Source organism: Pelophylax lessonae, assembly GCF_965119305.1.
Source record: "Pelophylax lessonae genome assembly, chromosome: 10".
NCBI classification, from domain to species: domain Eukaryota; kingdom Metazoa; phylum Chordata; class Amphibia; order Anura; family Ranidae; genus Pelophylax; species Pelophylax lessonae.
Window position 1 is genome coordinate 54917327 of NC_138777.1, and position 21522 is coordinate 54938848.

Consider the following 21522-nt stretch of genomic DNA (forward strand, 5'->3'; position numbering starts at 1 on the left):
AGAAGACCCGTCATCCCTTTACACTACTTATTGACCTTACTGGAAAACTTGTCTTTGGATCACCACAGCTAAAGTGACCTTAGAAAACAGTTCTTTCAGAAAAAATATACAAAGAGCAAGAATGATTTGCAAAATACATAAAGCCAAAGCAACCTATCGGGTTTCAGTTTACCATCCACCATAATCTTTTGGGAAGTTAAAACCTGGATGTCTAACTCTTTAAATATCCTTAGTAATGTTAGTGAAATAGAGCACTGAGCTCCAAACTGGGGCCTTTTGCTTGCCTTTATCCAGACCTTGGGGCACTATTCTTCCCACAGATACAAGGCACTATTCCTCCCTCTGACACCAACAATGGGGCATAACTCCTCCCACTGACACCAATGATGGGGCATTATTCCTCCCACTGACACCAATGATGGGGCACTATTTCTCCCACTGACACCAATGATGGGGCACTATTCCTCCCACTGACACCAGTGATGGAGCACTATTCCTCCCACTGATACCAATGATGGGGCATTATTCCTCCCACCGACACCAGTGATAGGGCACTATTTCTCCCACTGATACCAATAATGGGGCACTATTCCTCCCACTGACACCAATGATGGGGCACTATTCCTCCCACTGATACCAATAATGGGGCACTATTCCTCCCTCTGACACCAACAATGGGGCATAACTCCTCCCACTGACACCAACAGAGTTGTATAAAGTACTTGAAACCCATACTTGAGTAAAAGTACAAGTGCTCGATCAAAAAGTGACTTGAGCAGAAGTACTAAAGTATTCAACATTTTTTGTACTTAAGTATTGCAAGTAGTTTCTTTAAAAATTTTGCTACTCAAGTACAGAAAGTAAAAGTACCAGTAGTTTTGAAAAAAAAAATTGCTACTCAAGTACTGAAAGTAAAAGTACAAGTACTGTGTTATGTAGTTATTAAAGAAATAAGTCAAAAGTTTGAACATCATATTGTTTTTTATTATTTCAAAGGCAGCTTTTATTTATACATACAGTAGCTTTTATTTTCGTATGCGCTGATAATACACATGTTTTGAGCTTCATGAAACCTGCCATCTACTGTTCTGGCAGTGGTAATTTTTATAATTGTAACGAGTAACTATGGAGCCCCAATAAAAAATATTGAAGTAGAAGTATTGAAATCATCGAAAAAATGTAGTGAAGTAAAAGTGGAAGTAGGAGAAAAAAATTCTACTCTAGGAAAGTACAGATACCGCCTTTCGGTACTTAAGTACAGTAGTGAAGTAGTTCTACTTAGTTACTATACATCTCTGGACACCAATGATGGGGCACTATTCCTCCCACTGACACCAACAATAGGGCATAACTCCTCCCACTGACACCAACAATGGGGCACTATTCCTCCCACTGACACCAACGATGGGGCATAATTCCTACCACTGACACCAGTGATGAGGCATTATTCCTTCCACTGGCCCAAATGATGAGGCACTATTCCTCCCACTGACATCAATGATGGGGCACTATTCCTCCCACTGACACCAATGATGGGGCACTATTCCTCCCACTGACACCAGTGATGGGGCACTATTCCTCCCACTGATACCAATGATGGGGCACTATTCATCCTACAGACACCAACAATGGGGCATAATTCCTACCACTGACACCAGTGATGAGGCATTATTCCTTCCACTGGCCCAAATGATGAGGCAGTATTCCTCCTACTGACACCAATGATGGGGCACTATTCCTCCCACTGACACCAACAATAGGGCATAACTCCTCCCACTGACACCAACAATGGGGCACTATTCCTCCCACTGACACCAACGATGGGGCATAATTCCTACCACTGACACCAGTGATGAGGCATTATTCCTTCCACTGGCCCAAATGATGAGGCACTATTCCTCCCACTGACATCAATGATGGGGCACTATTCCTCCCACTGACACCAGTGATGGGGCACTATTCCTCCCACTGATACCAATGATGGGGCACTATTCATCCTACAGACACCAACAATGGGGCATAATTCCTACCACTGACACCAGTGATGAGGCATTATTCCTTCCACTGGCCCAAATGATGAGGCAGTATTCCTCCCACTGACACCAATGATGGGGCACTATTCCTCCCACTGATACCAATGATGGGGCACAATTCCTCCCACTGACACCAACAATGGAGCATAATTCCTCCCACCAACACCAGTGATCGGGCACTATTCTTTCCACTGACCCCAACCAGGGCCGGTGCAAGGATTTTTGCCGCCCTAGGCAAAAAAAATTGCTGCCCCCCCATATGCTCACCCACCCCCCATCCTATGTTGCTAAAGGGGTTAAAACCAGTGATGGTCCATCAGTTGGGGGGGGGGGCGGCAGATGGACCTGGCCACAGACCCCCTGTCACTCCAGAATCCATTTCGCAACATTATCCCCCCCCCCCCCCCAGCGCCAGTTCATTTACCTTGTTCCTCCGAAAAGGGGGACGGATTCTCCCTCAGTCTCCTCCATGTCCCCTCTCGGTCCTCCATGTCCCTCCTCCTTCGCCAATAGGATGCCTTCTCCTTTGGCCAATTGGGAAACAGGTCTCAGGACCTGCTTCCTGATTGGCCGGGAGGAGAATCAGTGTGGCAATAGCAAATATTCATTCGCTACTGTCACACAACTGGGTGGGTTCAGGGCACAGTGCTCTGCGCCCCGAACCCGCACTGTTTTGAAGCCTATTAGAGCCTCTGATCACGTGCTTCAAAAAAAACAAACCCCTCATTGGAATCCATGCATCTGGCGCCCTGCATGTAGATTAGGGGGCCGGACGCATAGATGGGGGGCCACGCCCCTGTGCCCCTAATAAATGGGCCGGCCGCCACTGGTTAAAATCCCTACAGTGACTTACGGTAAGTCACTTACCTCAGGTCAGGCTCCGCCGGCGCCCCCTGCTAAGTTGTGCCCTAGGCAGCTGCCTAGGTCACCTTACTGGTAGCACCAGCCCTGACCCCAACGATGGGGCACTATTCCTCCCACTGATGCCATCTAGAGATGGGCTCGGGATTGTTCGAGATTCCATGTGCCTGATCCCACCAGGAAGCCAACACTGCACTCCGCTATAGATAGGCAAGATGTAGGGCCACACCAGGTACAGCCCCCCCCACAGCCGATCACCGGCGGAGCACCCCCTGCCCCTACCCAAGGCGGTAGACCAAGCCACCCCACAGCCCCAGCATCGGTGAAGGAGGGGGGGGGTAGATGGGGGTCAATATGGCCCCACAGGGATCACCAGACTGATGAGGGGGGTGCTTTCGGGAGGGAGGGGAACCCGGGGGTCTGACCATCCCATGGAGAGGCCTACGACCACCCCAAACCCTCCAGGGGGAGAGGGGGAACAGTTACTTACCATACCAGGAACCAGACGGGCACCGCTCCAGACAGAACCTCCTCTCCATTGGAGGAATGCTGCGACTCGGGCCGAAATGTGATCTCGTCAGGCGTTTAACTCGCAGGCCAGCCCCCGTCTGGTTGGGCTATGTCATGGCCAACCTAGCGCGGAGCTGAGGTCTGCGCATGCTCACTGAGCAACCTGGGATGACCACTGGACCTAGATTATCCAGCCCGTCGCCCAGCCTGGAGGTTGATTGAAGACCTCACAGGAAAAAATCCAGGAGAAAAAAAATCTATCTAAAAAAAAAAATTGCCAGGACCAGAGATCCCAGCAAGGAACTAGGTCCTTACTCCTGACTAGGCAGAAAAAAAAAACTGAGTACCTATAGCAGGGAGAGGGAGTATACATCGCCCCCCCCCCCCCCCCCCCGGGACTGCCCTTAGGCGTAGCCAGATTTTTTTTCTGCCTAGTTTCTTACTCCTGTAGGGGGCAGTATAACCCAATGGTTAAGAAGATCAAGAGCTGTCCGTCCTTGAACGAAAGAGAAAAGGTATTTAAAAGGCATTATCACCTGATGAAGGAGAGGGGCTGACAGTGAATTGCTTTACTAAGGTTACAAACACTTCAAGCTGGAGAGTAAAGCTCAAAATAATGCTGGATGTCCTCCATCCAGGAAATGAGGTGGGATCTGTCTGACTTTCTGCAGCTTTCTAATGCACATTGTTGGGCCCCTTTCACCCATACGGTCCCTTCAGTTCATCAGTTCAGTCACGTCAAAATGTATCAGTTTTTCATCCATTTTTCATCCGTTTTTCATCCGTTTGTCGTCCGTTTTTCGTCCGTTTTTCATCCGTTTTTCATCTGTTTTTCATCCATTTTTTTACATCCACTACCAATGCAAAAACGGATGAAAAACGGACCGTTTGTCCGTTTTGGCGGATGAAAAGTAGGGCATTCATCCGTTCAAAAAAAACGGACATTGACGGAAGCTGATGAAAACGGATGTTAACGGATGATCATCCGTTGTCATCCATTTTTACACAGAGATGCATTGATGTCCGTTTTTCATCCGTCAACGGATGGATGAAAAACGGACAAACGGACCGTATGTGTGAAAGGGGCCTTAGAAACTCACAATGTGCAGTGAAATAAGATGAGACAATCTGCGTAGAGGAGAGGAGCCTGTGCAAGAGGAGATCTAAGGGCCCTATCACACTGAAGAGTTTTTCAAGTGCTTTTATGTTAAAAAAAAGCACCTAAAAAGCTCAAGAAAAATGCTTCCCTTTAACCACTTGCCGACCAGCCGCCGTAGTTATACTGCAGCAAGTGGGCTCTGTTACGCAAAACGGCGTACATGTACATGAGGTGCACATGCTGATTGGGCTAGAGGGGGAGCCAATCAGCTGGTCCAGCAGATGCAATGTCCACCGGGGACCCAAGATCGCTCCCCATGGAGACAGAAGGGCGGCCAGCCGATGTAAACACAGACCCACTGTTTTGTCAGTGATGAACACAGGGATCCTGTGTTCCTCCTATTTAGAGCCCACACAGTTAGAAAGCATCCCCTAGGTACACATTTAACCCTTTGATCGCCCTTGGTGTTAACCCCTTTCCTGCCAGTGTCATTAGCACAGTAACAGTGCATATTTTTTTAGCACCGATTACTGTAGTGAGGTCACTGGTCCCCCCAAAAGTGTCAGGCGTCCGATCTATCCGCCACAGTCCCACTAAAAATCGCTGATCGCCGCCATTACTAACTAAATAAAAAAAATGACATAAATCTTTCCCCTAGTTTGCAGACACGATAACTTTTGCACAAACCAATCAATATACACTTATTGAGATTTTTTTTTAACCAAAAATATATAGCAGAATACATAATGGCCTAAAATGATGAAAAAAATTAGATTTTTTAAATTTTTTTTTATTGGGAATGTTTTATAGCAGAAAGTAAAAAATATTGTTTGTATTGTCGCTCTTATTTTGTTTGTAGTGCAAAAAGTAAAAACTGCGGAGGTGATCAAATACCACCAAAAGAAAGCTCTATTGGTGGGAAAAAAGGACATCAATTTTATTTGGGTACATTGTCAGTTAAAGTAACGCAGTGCCGTATCGCAAAAAATGGCCTGGTCATTAAGGGTCATTAACCTTCTGGTCCTTAAGGCTCCTTTCACACTATCCGTCCGTTGGACGGAGTCTGTTTTTCTCAGCTGGGGATCGAGCCGCTGATCCCCCGCTGAGCAGGAGGATGACAGCTGTTCTCCGTGCTGTGTGCGGAGACACAGCTGTCAGTTCCCCATGCATCTCTATGGGGGAAATCGGATGGGAATGGACCGTCGGTCCGTTCTCATCCGATGCCATCCGATCCGATCCACTGGACGGATGGAAAATAGGGTTACCATCCGTCCAGATTTGATGGATCGGAACGGGTCGGATGTCAGCGGACATGTCTCCGCTGACATCCGATGCCCCATAGGAATGCATGGGGGGACCGTTCAGATCCGCCAAAAAAACGGACAGGCGCATCTGAACGGTCCGCCTGTGTGAAAGGGGCCTAAGTGGTTCAAATCAATTAACGCTTTTACACTGGGGCAGGGCACTTTTGTTGTGGTGAAAAAAAATCCTGCTTGCAGCATCTTTGGGGCATGTTTGGGGAACTAAAAAAAGTGCACCTCTCTATTGAAACGAATGGGAACCGCCTCAAACGTGCCTCAAAAACGCCCCCACTAAGTATTTTTGGTGCAGTTTTTGAGTCACATGTCCTTTAAAAACCTCACCAAAAGTGCCGCAAAAGCACTCAATTAACGCATAGGCGTTTTACTGACAGCATTCAAGTGAACCAGTGTGAAAGTGCCCTTCAAATTATCTACCTGCTATACAGTTGGAATACATCTTGATTTGCATTATTGGCTAAATGGTTTTCACCTGTTACCTGTTATTTTTAAATGAATACTCACCTTGTCTATTTTGTCTGGATCCCACAAAATTTTTCACACAATGTGGAAGTCCAAATACCACAAAGATCAGCTGGTAGATGATGAACAATTGTGGAACCAGAGTCTGGTATCTGTGAAACAAGAAGTACACATTACATGAGCACATGTTAATTCTTATATAACTGCATAATGATGAGCTTCTGGGTATTATCTATGTTGTGATTCATTATGAAATAGAAATCATTTCTAGCAGTTGTGAGTGCTAATAATGGGCAGAAAAAAGTGGAAACAGCGACATTTTCTTTATCAGAATGTTATACAATCATATTGGTAAATAAAATATAATTGAAGGGTCCTCTAAACCAGCCTCTTCAACCCCTAAGCCTGGGTTCACACTGGGGCAGCTTCAAAGTCTCCCGACTCTGAAGCCGCCCCTTGCAGAGCGACTTCGGCGGGGCTTGCATACGACTTCTCTAATAGAAGTCAATGCAAGTCGCCCCCAAAGTAGTGCAGGAACCTTTTTCTAAGTCGGAGTGACTTGAGTTGAGTTTTCTAAGTCGGAGCGTGACTTGTCAGGCGGCTAAGTCACCTGACAAGTTGCCCCAGTGTGAACCGGGACTTAGGCTCTGTTAACATCTTGGCGTCCCCGATTTCTGCGATTCTGCCCGAGATCCAGAATCACGGCAAATCGCGGGACGCCAGTGCGATCACCATCACTTCCAATGGCACCCCAAACGTGGCGCCATTTTGAGATGATTGGCACGTTAAAATCACGCAAATAGAATCACGGGACACCTGTCGCCCAAAAGAACTTCTTATGGGTGACTGGCTATCCGCAATACTGCTTGCGGAATTTTACCGTGATCTGTCGGGCGACAATCGCGGCAAAATGGCGCCACGTTTGGGGTGCCATTGGAAGTTACAGGGATCGTATAGGTGTCCAGCGATTTGCCGTGATTTGGCATCGCGGGCAGAATTGTGGAGATACTGCCTGCTATTCAGGACCCCAAGATATGAATGGAGCCTTATACCTTGGAGGAATCCTTGGAAATATATTTCTAGTGTAAGGGAACCCCTGCTAAAAATAATTTTGCCTTCAGTTCACAGTATATTAACATGAATTGTAGACTAAGAATAAGACAAATAAATAATATGGCATAACTAGCATATTGACACCTGGGCAGATCCTTCCCTTTCCGCACCATGTGGCTCAATATACTTTGATCTTAAATTCAAAGGAGTCGGGTGCAAATAATTTGTCTGAACAGGGGTAAGATGATACTATACTGAAATGTAAAAGAAAAAAATTTCAAATAATTATTATTATTATTTTTATAATACAGGATTTTAATAGCGCCAACAGTTTGCGCAGAGCTTTACAACATGAGGGCAGATAATACAGTTACAATACAGTTCAATACAAGAGGAATCCGAGGGCCCTGCTCTTTAGAGCTTACAATCTAGGAAAAGAATACGATTTATATAAGGTACAGGGTTGTGCCTGGGTCACATTGATAAAACTTTTTGGAAGGTACTGGTAGTAATGATGTAACCAACACATTTAGGTGTTATCTAATATTAACTATTACGAAATTTAGGTTGTGGTCACCTGACTAAAGTTTGAACTAAGGCATGATTAATACTGTTGTGTAACAGCTGTGCCGGATTAAACTCTGTGGAGGCCCCTGGGCAGTCGAAACCTTGGGGCCACCCATCGCAGGTTTCTGAAGGTTTCTTGTGGCGTGCTCTAGTGGGATAACATTGAACTAAGTAGTCAGCCGCTAGATGGAGATGACCATCACTAATGTACATTACACGTACGCAGATTGCACCAACATTTCCTACAAACTGCCAGCTGATGAGAAGATGAGCTTTTAAGGGACAAACTGTAATGTGAAACTGATGGTTTATGTACTTACCATGTAGGTAAGGTAGGTCTTTGTCCTGGTCTCAGTGGTGAAATTTCCCTTCACTTCCTGTCCCATAGCCAAACAGGAAGTGAGAGGAAATCCCTGCAAATTAGGGGAATCCCTTGGGGACTCCCAGCTCACCAGAACTAGTGTCCCCATTGGAAGATTTTGCCTCTATTACTTTTCTGGAGACAACCCAAAATCTGGGATTTTCTTTTAGCGATAATGGTAAACAGTACAAATAGAGAGGGCGAATCTCTCTAACGGGGGGCACAGACAGCAATAAAAATGTATAAGTGTTCTAATCCATCTCCACTCTATCCAAAACTAAAAAAAAATGTTGCCTGTAATAATACTTTAAGTTGTTATTAGGTACATTACAATAATAAAATATTTTTTCTATAACCACTTAAAGCGGTTGTATCCCCATAAAAACAAAACAAAAAAAACCCTGCAGGACAATGGCATAGTGTGCTAGCATAAAATACTCATCTTAGAACGAAGCCCAGACATGGTCGCCCTGACACCGCTGAAGGAGCAGACATGTTCCCTTATTTTCTCTTCTGGGTTCGGCGGCTCCGGCGCTGTGAGAGGCCCGAGCCACAATGACGTCACTCCCACGCAAGCGCACGGGAGTTCACTTTCCGGCAAGGATGCGGCAAGGAGCTCTGAAAGTCCGTCAAGATACGCCGGACCTTCAGAGCGCATGCTCCGCTGGTGTCAGCGGCTGCATGCAGGGTGAATATCTCCTAAACCGTGCAGGTTTAGGAGATATTAATGTATTAATATTATAGGCTTACCTATAGGTAAAAGTTAAAAAGTGGAGTATACTACCGCTTTAACTGCCCTATAGCAGATTTATTGCTACAGGGTGGCCGCTCTGTGTAGAATCACATATAAAGTATATATATATTTTCCCCAGGCACACCACCACAGCTGGGACATTTTTCTTTCCAGTGACACCCCCGACCACTACCCTATGTACCACCCTATGTACCCTATGCACCAATCTTAAACTCTCCAGGTTGCTGCAGTGTAACACTATGTACTATTTCAGTGCATGCTGCTCTATACACACTACAAATCCCATAGTCTATAGTCCATCTTAGGGGTGAGCAAGAGAGGGTGACTACATTCCTACATACAGGGGGACCATGGAGAATGAGCGTAGCCACCATCTAACAGGAAGTCAGATCACAGCAACAAAAAAGAAAAAGGGAAAAAAGGATTTGAGATTTGGAGTAGCTGAGAGTAATAGAAGGGACTTTTGGAGCTAAGAGAACACACTTAAAAATATATATTTTTTTTAAACCAAAGTTTATTGTCACTTTAAGTAAGAGACGAGTGACATCATGAAATGAGTGACTCAGTTCTTTCATTATTCCCAAGCTCTCCCACGTGTGCACACGGCTCTGCAGTCATGTCCCGTCTGAACCCAGGTGACTATGTAACATCATCCATCACTCATTAATGAGATGCTCATACACGCCTTGGAGCTAGGCATTGTGGGTAGGAGTAGGAAAATAGAAGCAAATTGCTCAATTGTTGGAGTGAAACCAGGGAATCTCCCACACCCCTTTCTATTCTTAATAAATCTATTTGAGTAAGGCCCCTTTCACACTTGTGCAACTTGTCATAAAAACGTATCACAATCAGAGTTGCAAGACATGTCGTTCCCCATGTTTTCCAATAATACCCATTCATATATGTGCAACTTAAAGTTGCAGTAACTTAAAGTGGTTCATGCACTACTTTGGACCGACTTTCATGCAACTTTAGGGCTACAGACTTTAATCTTCAGAAGTTGCATGAACGTCATACCTGAATGGTATACAATGCAACTTGTGTGCTACAGTTGTCCATTAAAACTGGTCAAAGCCAAAGTCGTATCCTAGTTGCACCCATCCAAAGTTGCATCAAAGTTGCATCAAAGTTGCACTCCAAAGTTGGCGCAACTTTGGAGTCATACAAGTGTGAAAGAGGCCTTATCAATTACTGATAAAAGCAGGTTATACTATGAATGCATTACAATGGAATGCAGACACAGCAAGCTTAGGGGACCACTGTCATAAAATATATTGCATTGCAATATGTGTATTAGGCTTGTACATGTAACAGGTGCATTCATTAAATTAAAGAAGATCTAAGCTTTAACAGGATGACAGTGTTTCATAAACAATTCTTTTTTTCATTTACAAAATACTGTTTTTTGCATCTCATTGATGCTGATCTCCTCCAGGCTTTTGCAGGATTCTCCTGTCTGCATGCATTGGCTGCGCATCATTGCTTATCCCCTTCCAGCTGCCCCCCCCCAGGCCTTTAAGGCAGTGGCGGAGCTAGACTTTTAAAACAGGGGTGGCAAAGGGGTGGCAAGGTATTATTTTGGGGGGTCAATATACAAAGTGTCCCCTTCAATGCTGAGACCAGCGTGCAGTGCCCCCTTCAATGCAGTGACCAGCGTGCTGTGCCCCCTTCAATGCAGTGACCAGCGTGCCGTGCCCCCTTCAATGCAATGACCAGCGTGCCGTGCCCCCATCAATGAAGTGACCAGCGTGCCGTGCCCCCATCAATGCAGTGACCAGCATGCCGTACCCCCATCAATGCAGTGACCAGCGTGCTGTGCCCCCTTCAATGCAGTGACCAGCGTGCCTTGCCCCCTTCAATGCAATGACCAGCGTGCTGTGCCCCCATCAATGAAGTGACCAGCGTGCCGTGCCCCCATCAATGCAGTGACCAGCATGCCGTACCCCCATCAATGCAGTGACCAGTGTGCCGTGCCCCCCATCAATTCAGTGGCCAGCGGGCCATGCCCCCTTAAATGCAGTGACCAGCGTGCCGTGCCCCCATCAATGCAGTGAGACTTACCTTACCTGCAGCCGCTGCTTCTCCTCAGTCCCCCGGCATCTCCTTGAGTCCTCCCGCCTCCTCCTCAGCGGCTCGGCCAATGGCATGCGTTCGCCTTTTGGCCAATCAGGAGCAGGTCTCAGACCGGCTTCCTGATTGGCCAGGAGGAGGATCCATGTGACAATAGCGAATTTTCATTCGCTATTGTCACACAATACTCCATGTGTCTGGCGCCCCGCATTCAGATTAGGGGGCTGGACGCATGGATAGGGGGCGGCGCCCCTGCGCCCCCAACACACCGGCCGCCACTGTCAAACTGTGTAATGTTTTCAGCGGGGTGGCAACAGGGGTGGCAAGGACTTAGTCTGGGGTGGCAATTGCCACCCCAGCAAGCCCTCTGGCTCCGCCACTGCTTTAAGGGGTTCTAAATGCCAGGAGGTGGAGGCGGGCAATCTAATCATGTGAGTAGGCATCGGGAGCTTTTTGGTAACAGTGCTGGGAGCGGGCAGGGTGCGTACTCTCAGCACAAAATGTTTACATTTGGGACACATATATGCAGCCTTTCGGCATTAAATCCCACCCGCTGAGAGGTCGCATATATGCATACGGCCAGCAGGAAGAGGTTAAGGTGGGCTCCAGACAATGACAATAACTGTACCATAAGTCTGTGTTCACATTAGAGCAACTTGTCATGCGATTTGACAGGTTAAATCACATAACAAGTTACACCCTATTGTCGGCAATGGCACTGTTCAAATCAGTGCGATACCAACTTTGCAGTGCCACATCAATTTAAAAAAAGTAGTTCCTGCACTACTTTTTTCGATTTTAGGTGCAACTTGCATAGACATCTGTGCATGAAGCTGCACAGATAACTTCAAAGTTGCACCTGAAGTCACACTGACATGTAGCTTTGAAATAATGTGATTTCAGATGAAGTCACACGATTTTAAAGCAGCATTTAATATGAACAAGGGCTAAGCATCTGTACAGCCACTTAGGGGTTGATTTACTAAAGCTGGAGAGTGCAAAATCTGGATAGCATGCCAATCAGCTTCCAGGTTTTGTTTTTTTTTTGTCAAAGCATAATTGAAAAAGTTGAAGTTAGAAGCCAATTGGCTAGCATGCACAGTTGCACCAGATTTTGCACTCTTCAGTTTTAGTAAATCAACCCCTAATTGTCTCCATTGGAAGCACACGTGACAACACAGAACAGAAATTGGGTGTTTGGGACAAAGCATTGTCATCCTACAACAGGAAGTTCTTGAAATTCGACCTTCATGGCGGGATAATCAGGTATCACATGAATGAAAGGTGCATAATTAAAGCTTAAAGCCCAACTCTGGATAAATAAATAATTCCACTAGCAGTGATGCTGTGTCCAGACTACAAAGGTTAATTGTTCATTTATGTGTATTGTAAAAATAAAAGATTTACAGTATCTCACAAAAGTGAGTACACCCTCACATTTTTGTAAATATTTTATTATATCTTTTCATGTGACAACACTGAAGAAATTACACTTTGCTACAATGTAAAGTAATGAGTGTACAGCTTGTATAACAGTGTAAATTTGCTGTCCCCTCAAAATAACTCAAGACACAGCCATTAATGTCTAAACCACTGGCAACAAAAGTGAGTATACCCCTAAGTTAAAATGTCCGAATTGGTCCCAAAGTGTCAATATTTTGTGTGGCCAGCTTTATTTTCCAGCACCGCCTTAACCCTCCTGGGCATGGAGTTCACCAGAGCTTCACAGGATGCCACTGGAGTCCTCTTCCACTCCTCCATGATGACATCACAGAGCTGGTGGATGTTAGAGACCTTGCGCTCCTCCACCTTCCGTTTGGTGATGTCCCACAGATGCGCAATAGGGTTTAGGTCCGGAGACATGCTTGGCCAGTCCATTACCTTTACCCTCAGCTTCTTTAGTAAAGCATTGGTCATCTCGGAGGTGTGTTTGGAGAATTTATTATGTTGGAATACTGCCCTGCGGCCCAGTCTCTGAAAGGAGGGTATCATGCTCTGCTTCAGTATGTCACAGTACATGTTGGCATTCATGGTTCCCTCAATGAACTGTAGCTCCCCAGTGCCAGCAGCACTAATGCAGCCCCAGACCATGACATTCTCCCCAACATGCTTGACTGTAGGCAAGAAACACTTGTCTTTGTATTCCTCAACTAGTTGCCGACACACACTTAACACCATCTGAACCAAATATGTTTATCTTGGTCTCATCAGAACACAGGGCATGGTTCCATTAAACCATGTCCTTAGTCTGCTTGTCTTCAGCAAACTGTTTGCGGGCTTTCTTTTGCATCATCTTTAGAAAAGGCTTCCTTCTGGGACAACAGCTATACAAACCAATTTGATGCAGTGTTCGGCGTATTGGCCTGAGCAATGACAGGCTGAACCCCCGCCCCTTCAACCTCTGCAGCAATGCTGGCAGGACTCATACGTCTATTTCCCAAAGGCAACCTCTGGATATGACGCTGAGAACGTGCAACTTCTTTGGTCGACTGTTCTGAGTGGAACCTGTCCTGTTAAACCACTGTATAGTCTCGGCCACCATGCTGCAGCTCAGTTTCAGGGTCTTGGCAATCTTCTTATAGCCTGGGTCATCTATATGTAGAGCAACAATTCTTTTTTTCAGATCCTCAGAGAGTTCTTTGCCATGAGGTGCCATGTTGAACATCCAGTGACCAGTATGAGAGAGTGAGAGCGATCACATTAAATTTAACACACCTGCTCCCCTTTCACACTTGAGACCTTGTAACACTAATGAGTCACATGACGGGCGGGAAATTGCTAATTGGGCCCAATTTGGAAATGATTTTTTTTTCTGTAGGGGTGTGCTCACTTTTGTTGCCAGCGGTTAGACATTAATTGGGTGTTGAGTTATTTTGAGGGCACACTAAATTTACACTGTTATACAAGCTGTACACTCACTACTTTACATTGTAGCAAAGTGTCATTTCTTCAGTGTTGTCACATGAAAAGTTATAAGAAAATATTTACAAAAATGTGAGGGGTGTACTTACTTTTGTGAGATACTGTATTTACCCGATCCTCCACTCCTTCCCACAGCTAGATGGATTCCCTCACCACCGCTCTCCACAAGTCTAGAATCCTACCATCATCAAGATCAGAGCAGGGTCCATAGCCCTGCACTGGATGTGAAGAAACCGAGGAGAGTCCACCATTGGAGAGTGGGGGAGCGCAATGTGTCAGGGAAGTGGAGGGTTGGGTAAATAAAACTGTTTCTACTCTCCCCTATACAAAAATGAGCTATTAACCCTTGCAGTGCTGGTGCTGGTCAATTTACAATAAAGTAATGCAGTGCCGTATTGCAAACAATGGCCTGGTCATGAAGGGGGGTAAACGTTCCAGAGCTGAAGTGGTTAAGGCCAGGCTAAGTGTTCTCTGGCATGAGTGCTAATCCACCTGGAGATCCTGGAAGAAGTGTACAGCGGCAATAGTCCAGTCTCTGGAACGCCATGAAGGGAGTTGTGAGCTGGATACATAAAGCCTAATGGGCAAGACAGGGCCCTCTGAGTGAGTACTAATTACCCTGGGAAATAAGAGAGTACATCAGGGAGCATACCCGGCTGGGTCCAGCTATGCTTTGCGACAATAAAAAGGGGCCGGTACTATTAAAGGCACCTTGTTAATCTCGGCTGAGAGAGCAGGATGCTTCACCTTGTAATTATCAGGAAAATAGTGCAGAATGCTGCAGCTATAATATATAAGGAGAGGGGTCCCAACACTGTGGTATTCCCAAGCAGAGTAGGGATACGGGAAGATGACTTATCAGTGATGTGCAATGTGCAGTTTTCACAGTCGACTGCAACAGGCCGTCCACTATATGGAATTGGAAAAATATGCCAAAAGACACCGGTTAATATGGCTATGTGATGTGTCACTGCCATCTTAAAGAACAACAGTAAAATGCAGAAACTATAACTTTGTGTGGACATTTCTTCCTTGTGAATATACGGCCTCATGCACACTGGACGTTTTTACAGCTGCTGTTAGCAGCGTCAGACGTTTTTTTTTGCAGCTGCAGAACGCCCATCCATGTTATTCTATGGCCTCATGCACACATAGAGCTTTTAGGAGCTCCAAGTGGCATAGGCGTTTTACAGCTCCAAAAAAAACCCAGGAACTGTGGGTTCAGGAGCTCCAGCGTCAAGCTGCAAAAAACGTCTGACGCTGCTAAAGGCTCCATAACGTTGCTTAACGTGCGTTAAGCCACGTTATACGTTTTTTTTCTTACATTCAAAATCAATGGTTCCCTATGGGAGCCTATTGATTTGAATGGAAGTCACACCGCAGGTCGGATCAGGGTGATCCGACTTGCGGTGCGACCTGCACTGTGAGAATCTTGAGGGGGAACTCCACGCCAAAATGGGGAAAAAAAACGGCGTGGGGTTCCCCCCCAGGTTCCAAACCAGGCCCTTCGGATCTGGTATGGAATTTGAGGGTAGCCCCGCGCCGAAAAAACGGCGTGGGGTCCCCCCCAAAATCCATACCAGACCCTTATCCGAGCATGCAGTCCGGCATGCCAGGAAAGGGGAGGGGACGAGCGAGCGGCCCCACCCCCCCTGGATCATACCAGGCCACACGCCCTCAACATGGGGGGGGTGTGGGTGCTTTGGGGCAGGGGGGGCTCTGCACCCCACACCTCAAAGCACCTTGCCCCCATGTTGATGAGGACAAGGGCCTCATCCCCACAACCCTGGCCGGTGGTTGTGGGGGTCTGCGGGCAGGGGGCTCATCGGAATCTGGAAGCCCCCTTTAACAAGACGTCATCTGTGACACAAGGGGGCGTGGTCTCCCGATGACGTCATCTGGCGACCACGCCCCTAATGGCTATATAATAAGCTGCAGAGACCAGAGGCCGGCATAATCGCTGAAGACGTCGGAGGAGGAGGACCGGAGGAAGAAGGACAGCCGACAGCCGACAGCAAAAGAGCAGAAGACCGGAGAGGAGAAGACAAGAAGATTGGACAGCAGAAGGGCGGACAGCAGAAGACCCCCGGAGAGGAGAAGACAGCAGAAGACCCCCGGAGAGGAGAAGACAAGAAGGGCGGACAGCAAAAGAGCAGAAGACAGCAGAAGACCCCGGAGAGGAGAGGAAAGAAGGGCGGACAGCAAAAGAGCAGAAGACCCTCGGAGAGGAGAAGACCCCCGGAGAGGACAAGAGCCGGATGAAGATTTTTAATAAATTTTCCAAAACGTCTCCTGTCGTTATTTCCATACACTGCATTTTATGGGGTGAATGAGTAGGGGTACAGTGTACCCCATACCCATTCACATAGGGAGGGGGTCTAGGATCGGGGGCCCCCTTGTTAAAGGGGACTTCCAGATTCCGATGAGCCCCCTGCCCGCAGACCCCCACAACCACCGGCCAGGGTTGTGGGGATGAGGCCCTTGTCCTCATCAACATGGGGGCAAGGTGCTTTGAGGTGCGGGGTGCAGAGCCCCCCCTGCCCCAAAGCACCCACACCCCCCCCATGTTGAGGGCGTGTGGCCTGGTATGATCCAGGGGGGGTGGGGCCGCTCGCTCGTCCCCTCCCCTTTCCTGGCATGCCGGACTGCATGCTCGGATAAGAGTCTGGTATGGATTTTGGGGGGGACCCCACGCCGATTTTTCGGCGCGGGGCTACCCTCAAATTCCATACCAGATCCGAAGGGACTGGTTTGGAACCTGGGGGGGAACCCTACGCCGTTTTTTTCCCCATTTTGGCGTGGAGTTCCCCCTCAAGATTCTCACAGTGCAGGTCGCACCGCAAGTCGGATCACCCTGATCCGACCTGCGGTGTGACTTCCATTCAAATCAATAGGCTCCCATAGGGAACCATTGATTTTGAATGGAGGCAGAAAAAAACGCTGCTAACAGCTACTGTGGCCAAACGTGCAATAACGCTAGTAGAAAAAGCTACTGAAAGCACGTTTTTACAGCTGCTGTTTCCCGGCGTTATGTAAACAGCTTTGGAGCACGTTTTTATGACGCCCTGTGTGCATGGAGCCTAAAGGCGGGGATATCATAGGAAGACTTATGGCAGGGAGATGGGCACAACATGGCAAAGGCTCAGAACTACCAGCAATGGGATGTCGTTCTAATCAAGAAGAAGCAGGGCGAGAGCATGAGTGATTTGGCGCCAACAACTGGCCAATCAGAAACTCTCTTACAAGCGAGAATCTGATAAGAATTTTTTTTTTGTCTGTGAGTTTCTGTAAAATTATATACAATACAGTCTGGAGACCCCTGCTTTAAAAAGCATTATAAACATTCCTGCCTGCACCGTTAGTTTTTCATCTGCATAAGATGTGCACTTATGTAGTTTCATGTTGTCACATGTTGCCTTGTCTGAACAGCCTATGGTAGAGTAAACCTGCACAATTCAGTGTCAGAAGTATCTGTTTGTGTTCAGACATGAGGCATCCGGCATGGCACTGCACAGGTTAGTGTATAATCTCTGTCTGAAGTCTAAGAACTGACACTTTCTGTAAAGAAACTAAATATCCCACAGTCCCTGGGTCTCTCAATTGAGTGCTCTGCAGGTGAGAGCAAAACAGTAATTAGATCTGGCACAGACACAAACAGGCCAAGCAATTAACAGCGAGATCACTGTGCAGTTTAGTTTCACTAGCTCTCCAACATTTGTGATGCAATACAGAGAAAATTCAAAGTCAGGAACAGAAAGTTGTCTTGTCATTTTAAAAGAGAAGTATGGGATTTTTTCCTTATTGTAGAACACTTACTTAGAGGGATGCAGAATCGATCCGTTGCTGCATCTGTCCCACTTAACTACCACCTACCTACTGCCGCCTCTATACTGAGAACTGAGCGATCAAACACCGCTGATAGCTTGGTTCTCAGAGTGCCCTGAGCAGAGAGCTGGTGACTGTCAGTCACCGGCTCTCTGCTCTGCCCCCCCTGGGCTCACTAGAGCGCTGGGCTGCGGAGGGGGCGGGAGCTCTCCGCGGCATGCTGAGCCTGAGCTGGGTCCCTGTCCAAGCATGTGGGTGGATCCTGACCCTGGACTGGCTCTGTGATGTCAGCTGACAGCGGGCTTCAGAAAACAGGTCACAGGAGTGCAGAACGAACTGCACTCCTGTGATCCACGGGAGAGGTACAGCCAAATGAGCTTTGGCTGTTCCTCTCCTTTAATGACTAGGGACAGGCTAGCTGCAGCAATACATGGACATAGGAGAATTGACCAGCCAAGACACTACAGTATGCAGCCACAACATGTGAGCCCATCATTACAAAGTAAGGTAAAAACAACAAAAACTTCTGAAAGGATACAATGCCTTTAAAGAAATTTCCGTTTCTAGTGATGCGTGGGCTGTTGAAAGCTCAACAACAGGTAAGAGATGATTAATGATTGGGCAGAAAAATGCTGCTTCATTCTGTACACAATGTAATCTAAGCACACATCTGGTAAATGAAGGGGAAGAGCAGATTGCTCTGGTCTAAGGAACTGTGTCCTTTTTTTGCAAACCTGGCACTTATACTTTTTGCCCAAATCAATAGGTCATGGAGCAGACCAACTTTACTCTGCCTAGCGCTGCTGATACTGTCAAATCTGTAACTACTATGCAGAAATCTAAAGATTTTTAGTTGCAGATGCTAGGTTGAATTTTCTATGAACAGATGAGAGCGGATATTTAAAGAGCATATTAGCTAGTCTCCTATTGCCCATAAAGGATATCAAAATTTACTGGATATATTTAGGGATTCAGCATTTCAAAGTACAGCTATCATAAAAAAAGAGAGTAAAGTGAAGTCTATAATTGCTTTCACTGCTGCCTAATAGCAGTTTTATAACCAAATGCACCTCTAAATTGGACTACCATATGCATAACACACACAGCCTGTGATATTATACACGGTACAGAGTTTCCCCCAAAACAGGACCGGGTCATTAATAATAATTATTATAATTTTAATAATAATAATTTCTTAAATAGTAATAGTAATAATTTTGGCTACAAAAAGCACACTTGGGCTTATTTTCAAGGGATGTCCTATTCGTTTACGGTATGTACAAAAAAGTTCCTGTGTCCCCTGTCTTCTCTCCCCCTCTCCCCCTGTCAGCTCAGGAGTCCGCATTGGGAAATTCTGTAATCCCAAAAATAAACCTTAGTTGAAGTCCTTGTAAAATCATGTAATCCGTTCAGTAAAAAGATTATATAAAGTGCAGTGTGTCTCCTGTGTAACTTTATTGCATAAAATACCTTATTTCCTCAAGTGAGCTAGTCTTCCCCACTCGGAATACTGCAGAGGGAGAGGCCGAGATCCCCGCTGACATCAGCCTGCTCTGAGCACTGCAGAGGGAGAGGCCAAGATCCCCACTGACATCAGCCCCGCTCCGAGCACTGCAGAGGGAGAGGCCAAGATCCAGTGGCGGCTGGTGCATTGGGGGCACTGCGCCCCAAGCCCACGCATTTGTGTGACAATAGCGAATGGAAATTCGCTATTATCACACGGATCCTCCTCCTGCCCAATCAGGAACGGGTCCTGAGACCCGTTTCCTGATTGGCCGAAAAGAGAAGCCATGCCAGGGTGAGTGAGGATAGGGGGTCCTGCTGTGGTCCTGGGTCGGTATGGTGCGCGGCCTGGTGTGGTCCGTCTGCTGCCCCCCCCCCCGGCCCATGGAGCACCAGCTGCCACTGCCAAGATCCCCGCTGACATCAGCCACTCTGAGGATTGAAGAGGGAGAGGTCGAGATCCCCGCTGACATTAGCCCACTCCGAGCACTGCAGAGGGAGAGGCCGAGATGCCCACTGACATCGGCCTGCTCTGATCCCTGCAGAGGAAGAGACCAAGATCCCCGCTGACATCAGCCCGCTCCAAGCACTGCAGAGGGAGAGGCCGAGATCTCTGCTGACATCAGCCCGCTCCAAGCACTGCAGAGGGAGAGGCCGGGATCCCCACTGACATCAGCCTGCTCCGAGCAGGGCTTATTTTCGGGGTAGGGCTTATATTGCAGCTATCCCGGAAACTCACGCTAGGTCTTATTTTCGGGGTAGGGAATATTTTCAGGGAAAAATGGTATGTTAAAGGATAGGCTCACCTTTTGAACAAATTACACGTTGTTAAGGGTGTAACACCTTCAAGCAGATTCTCAATGAACATTCTGGAACCCAGAGGTCCAGTGGAAGCTGACTAGTGGAGTTGGCGGCACTGGTGGTTCTGGAAAAAGAGTGTCCGTGAGTACAGAACAACTTGCCCAGGGGTCTGCCTGGGAAGGGGACCACTCCAGAGGCTAGAGTTAGCAGACAGGTGTCAGCACACAGGCAGTGAGAGTAAAGGGGGTGTCAAGTTAGAACCTTGAAGAAAGTAACCAAGCAGGAACCTTTAAAGTATCTTCACTTCAGTGGCAAGGTGAAGCAGCGGCCTTGCCGCATTCTACAGTTAGCTGTCCTCAAGACAGTTAATAGTTGGAGTATCCCACTCATACCTTCTCCTATCCAAGTTCCAAATAAAAACACAAAAACCAACATCCCCTGGATTGATTATTGACTGAGCCAAGGACTTTCATTGCCTTTTATCTGCTATCAGTTGCTAAGGGTAACCCAGGGGAATCCAGAAAGTGTAATTCTCAGCAGTCCTCTAGGGGCAGTGCTAAACCTGTAATGTCTGTACAAAAAATGGAGAGTACACTGGCATCACCAGGACAGGAAGACTGCTTTGTTGGGTATATTACTTGAACTACAGGTGATCCAATATTCTAAAATATCTGAGAATTCTTCTCTTCTACATGAAAAAGACAATTTTGATCATTTTAAGATCTCCTCTACCTCCAACCTTGGGGACGTGGAAAGTACGCATAGGTTAAGTTTTACCCCTATACTATATAGAAGACCGCCCACAATTGTTTTATCATATTTGGGGCTCCTGGTTGGCATTTACCTTTATGGTTCCTGGTTTGAATTAGACTACTATTGTACCTATGTACATGCATATAGAAAAAAGGGGTGTGGAGGTTGGGTGTGATGAAAGGAGTAATGAGTTAGTCTACCCTCATCCCTTTACTGAATGGTAAGCATGTACAGGGAAAAGGACCCCCTAAATGGGACTATAACGTGTACTGACTCATATGTATCAAAAATTTAATATTTTATTTATACAAACAATATATACAAAAAATGGCAAATGAGCATAATAATACACAAGTGCACAATGGAAGAAATTTAAAAATGACGACTATATACAGTTCAGCTAGAATGTGACTGTGCCAACATGGAGGAACCTGAGGTTAGGTCTCCAGTACCACCTACAGCTTTCCTACTACACTGCTAGCAAAGAGACAGAAAAGCAAGTGACAGTGCTGATCTCTGGCATCAGGGGTGTTCTGGAGACCAGCGCTGGCATTAAGCACAGATCATTCAGTGCTGCGGGGCTGTGTACAATCACCCAGCAGATAGGTCACACAGTGCTGCTGAATGAT

General features: G+C 46.7%; 1 protein-coding gene across 1 annotated transcript in view; it reads right to left on the minus strand.

Annotated features, from left to right (window-relative positions):
• Positions 1-21522, minus strand: part of PRRG4 (proline rich and Gla domain 4) — a 42774-nt gene that overhangs the window by 15235 nt on the left and 6017 nt on the right. Inside the window, exon 2 of the mRNA XM_082269704.1 lies at positions 6327-6436. Coding sequence (XP_082125830.1) covers positions 6327-6436 — 110 coding nt within the window. The remainder of the gene's footprint in view (positions 1-6326; positions 6437-21522) is intronic.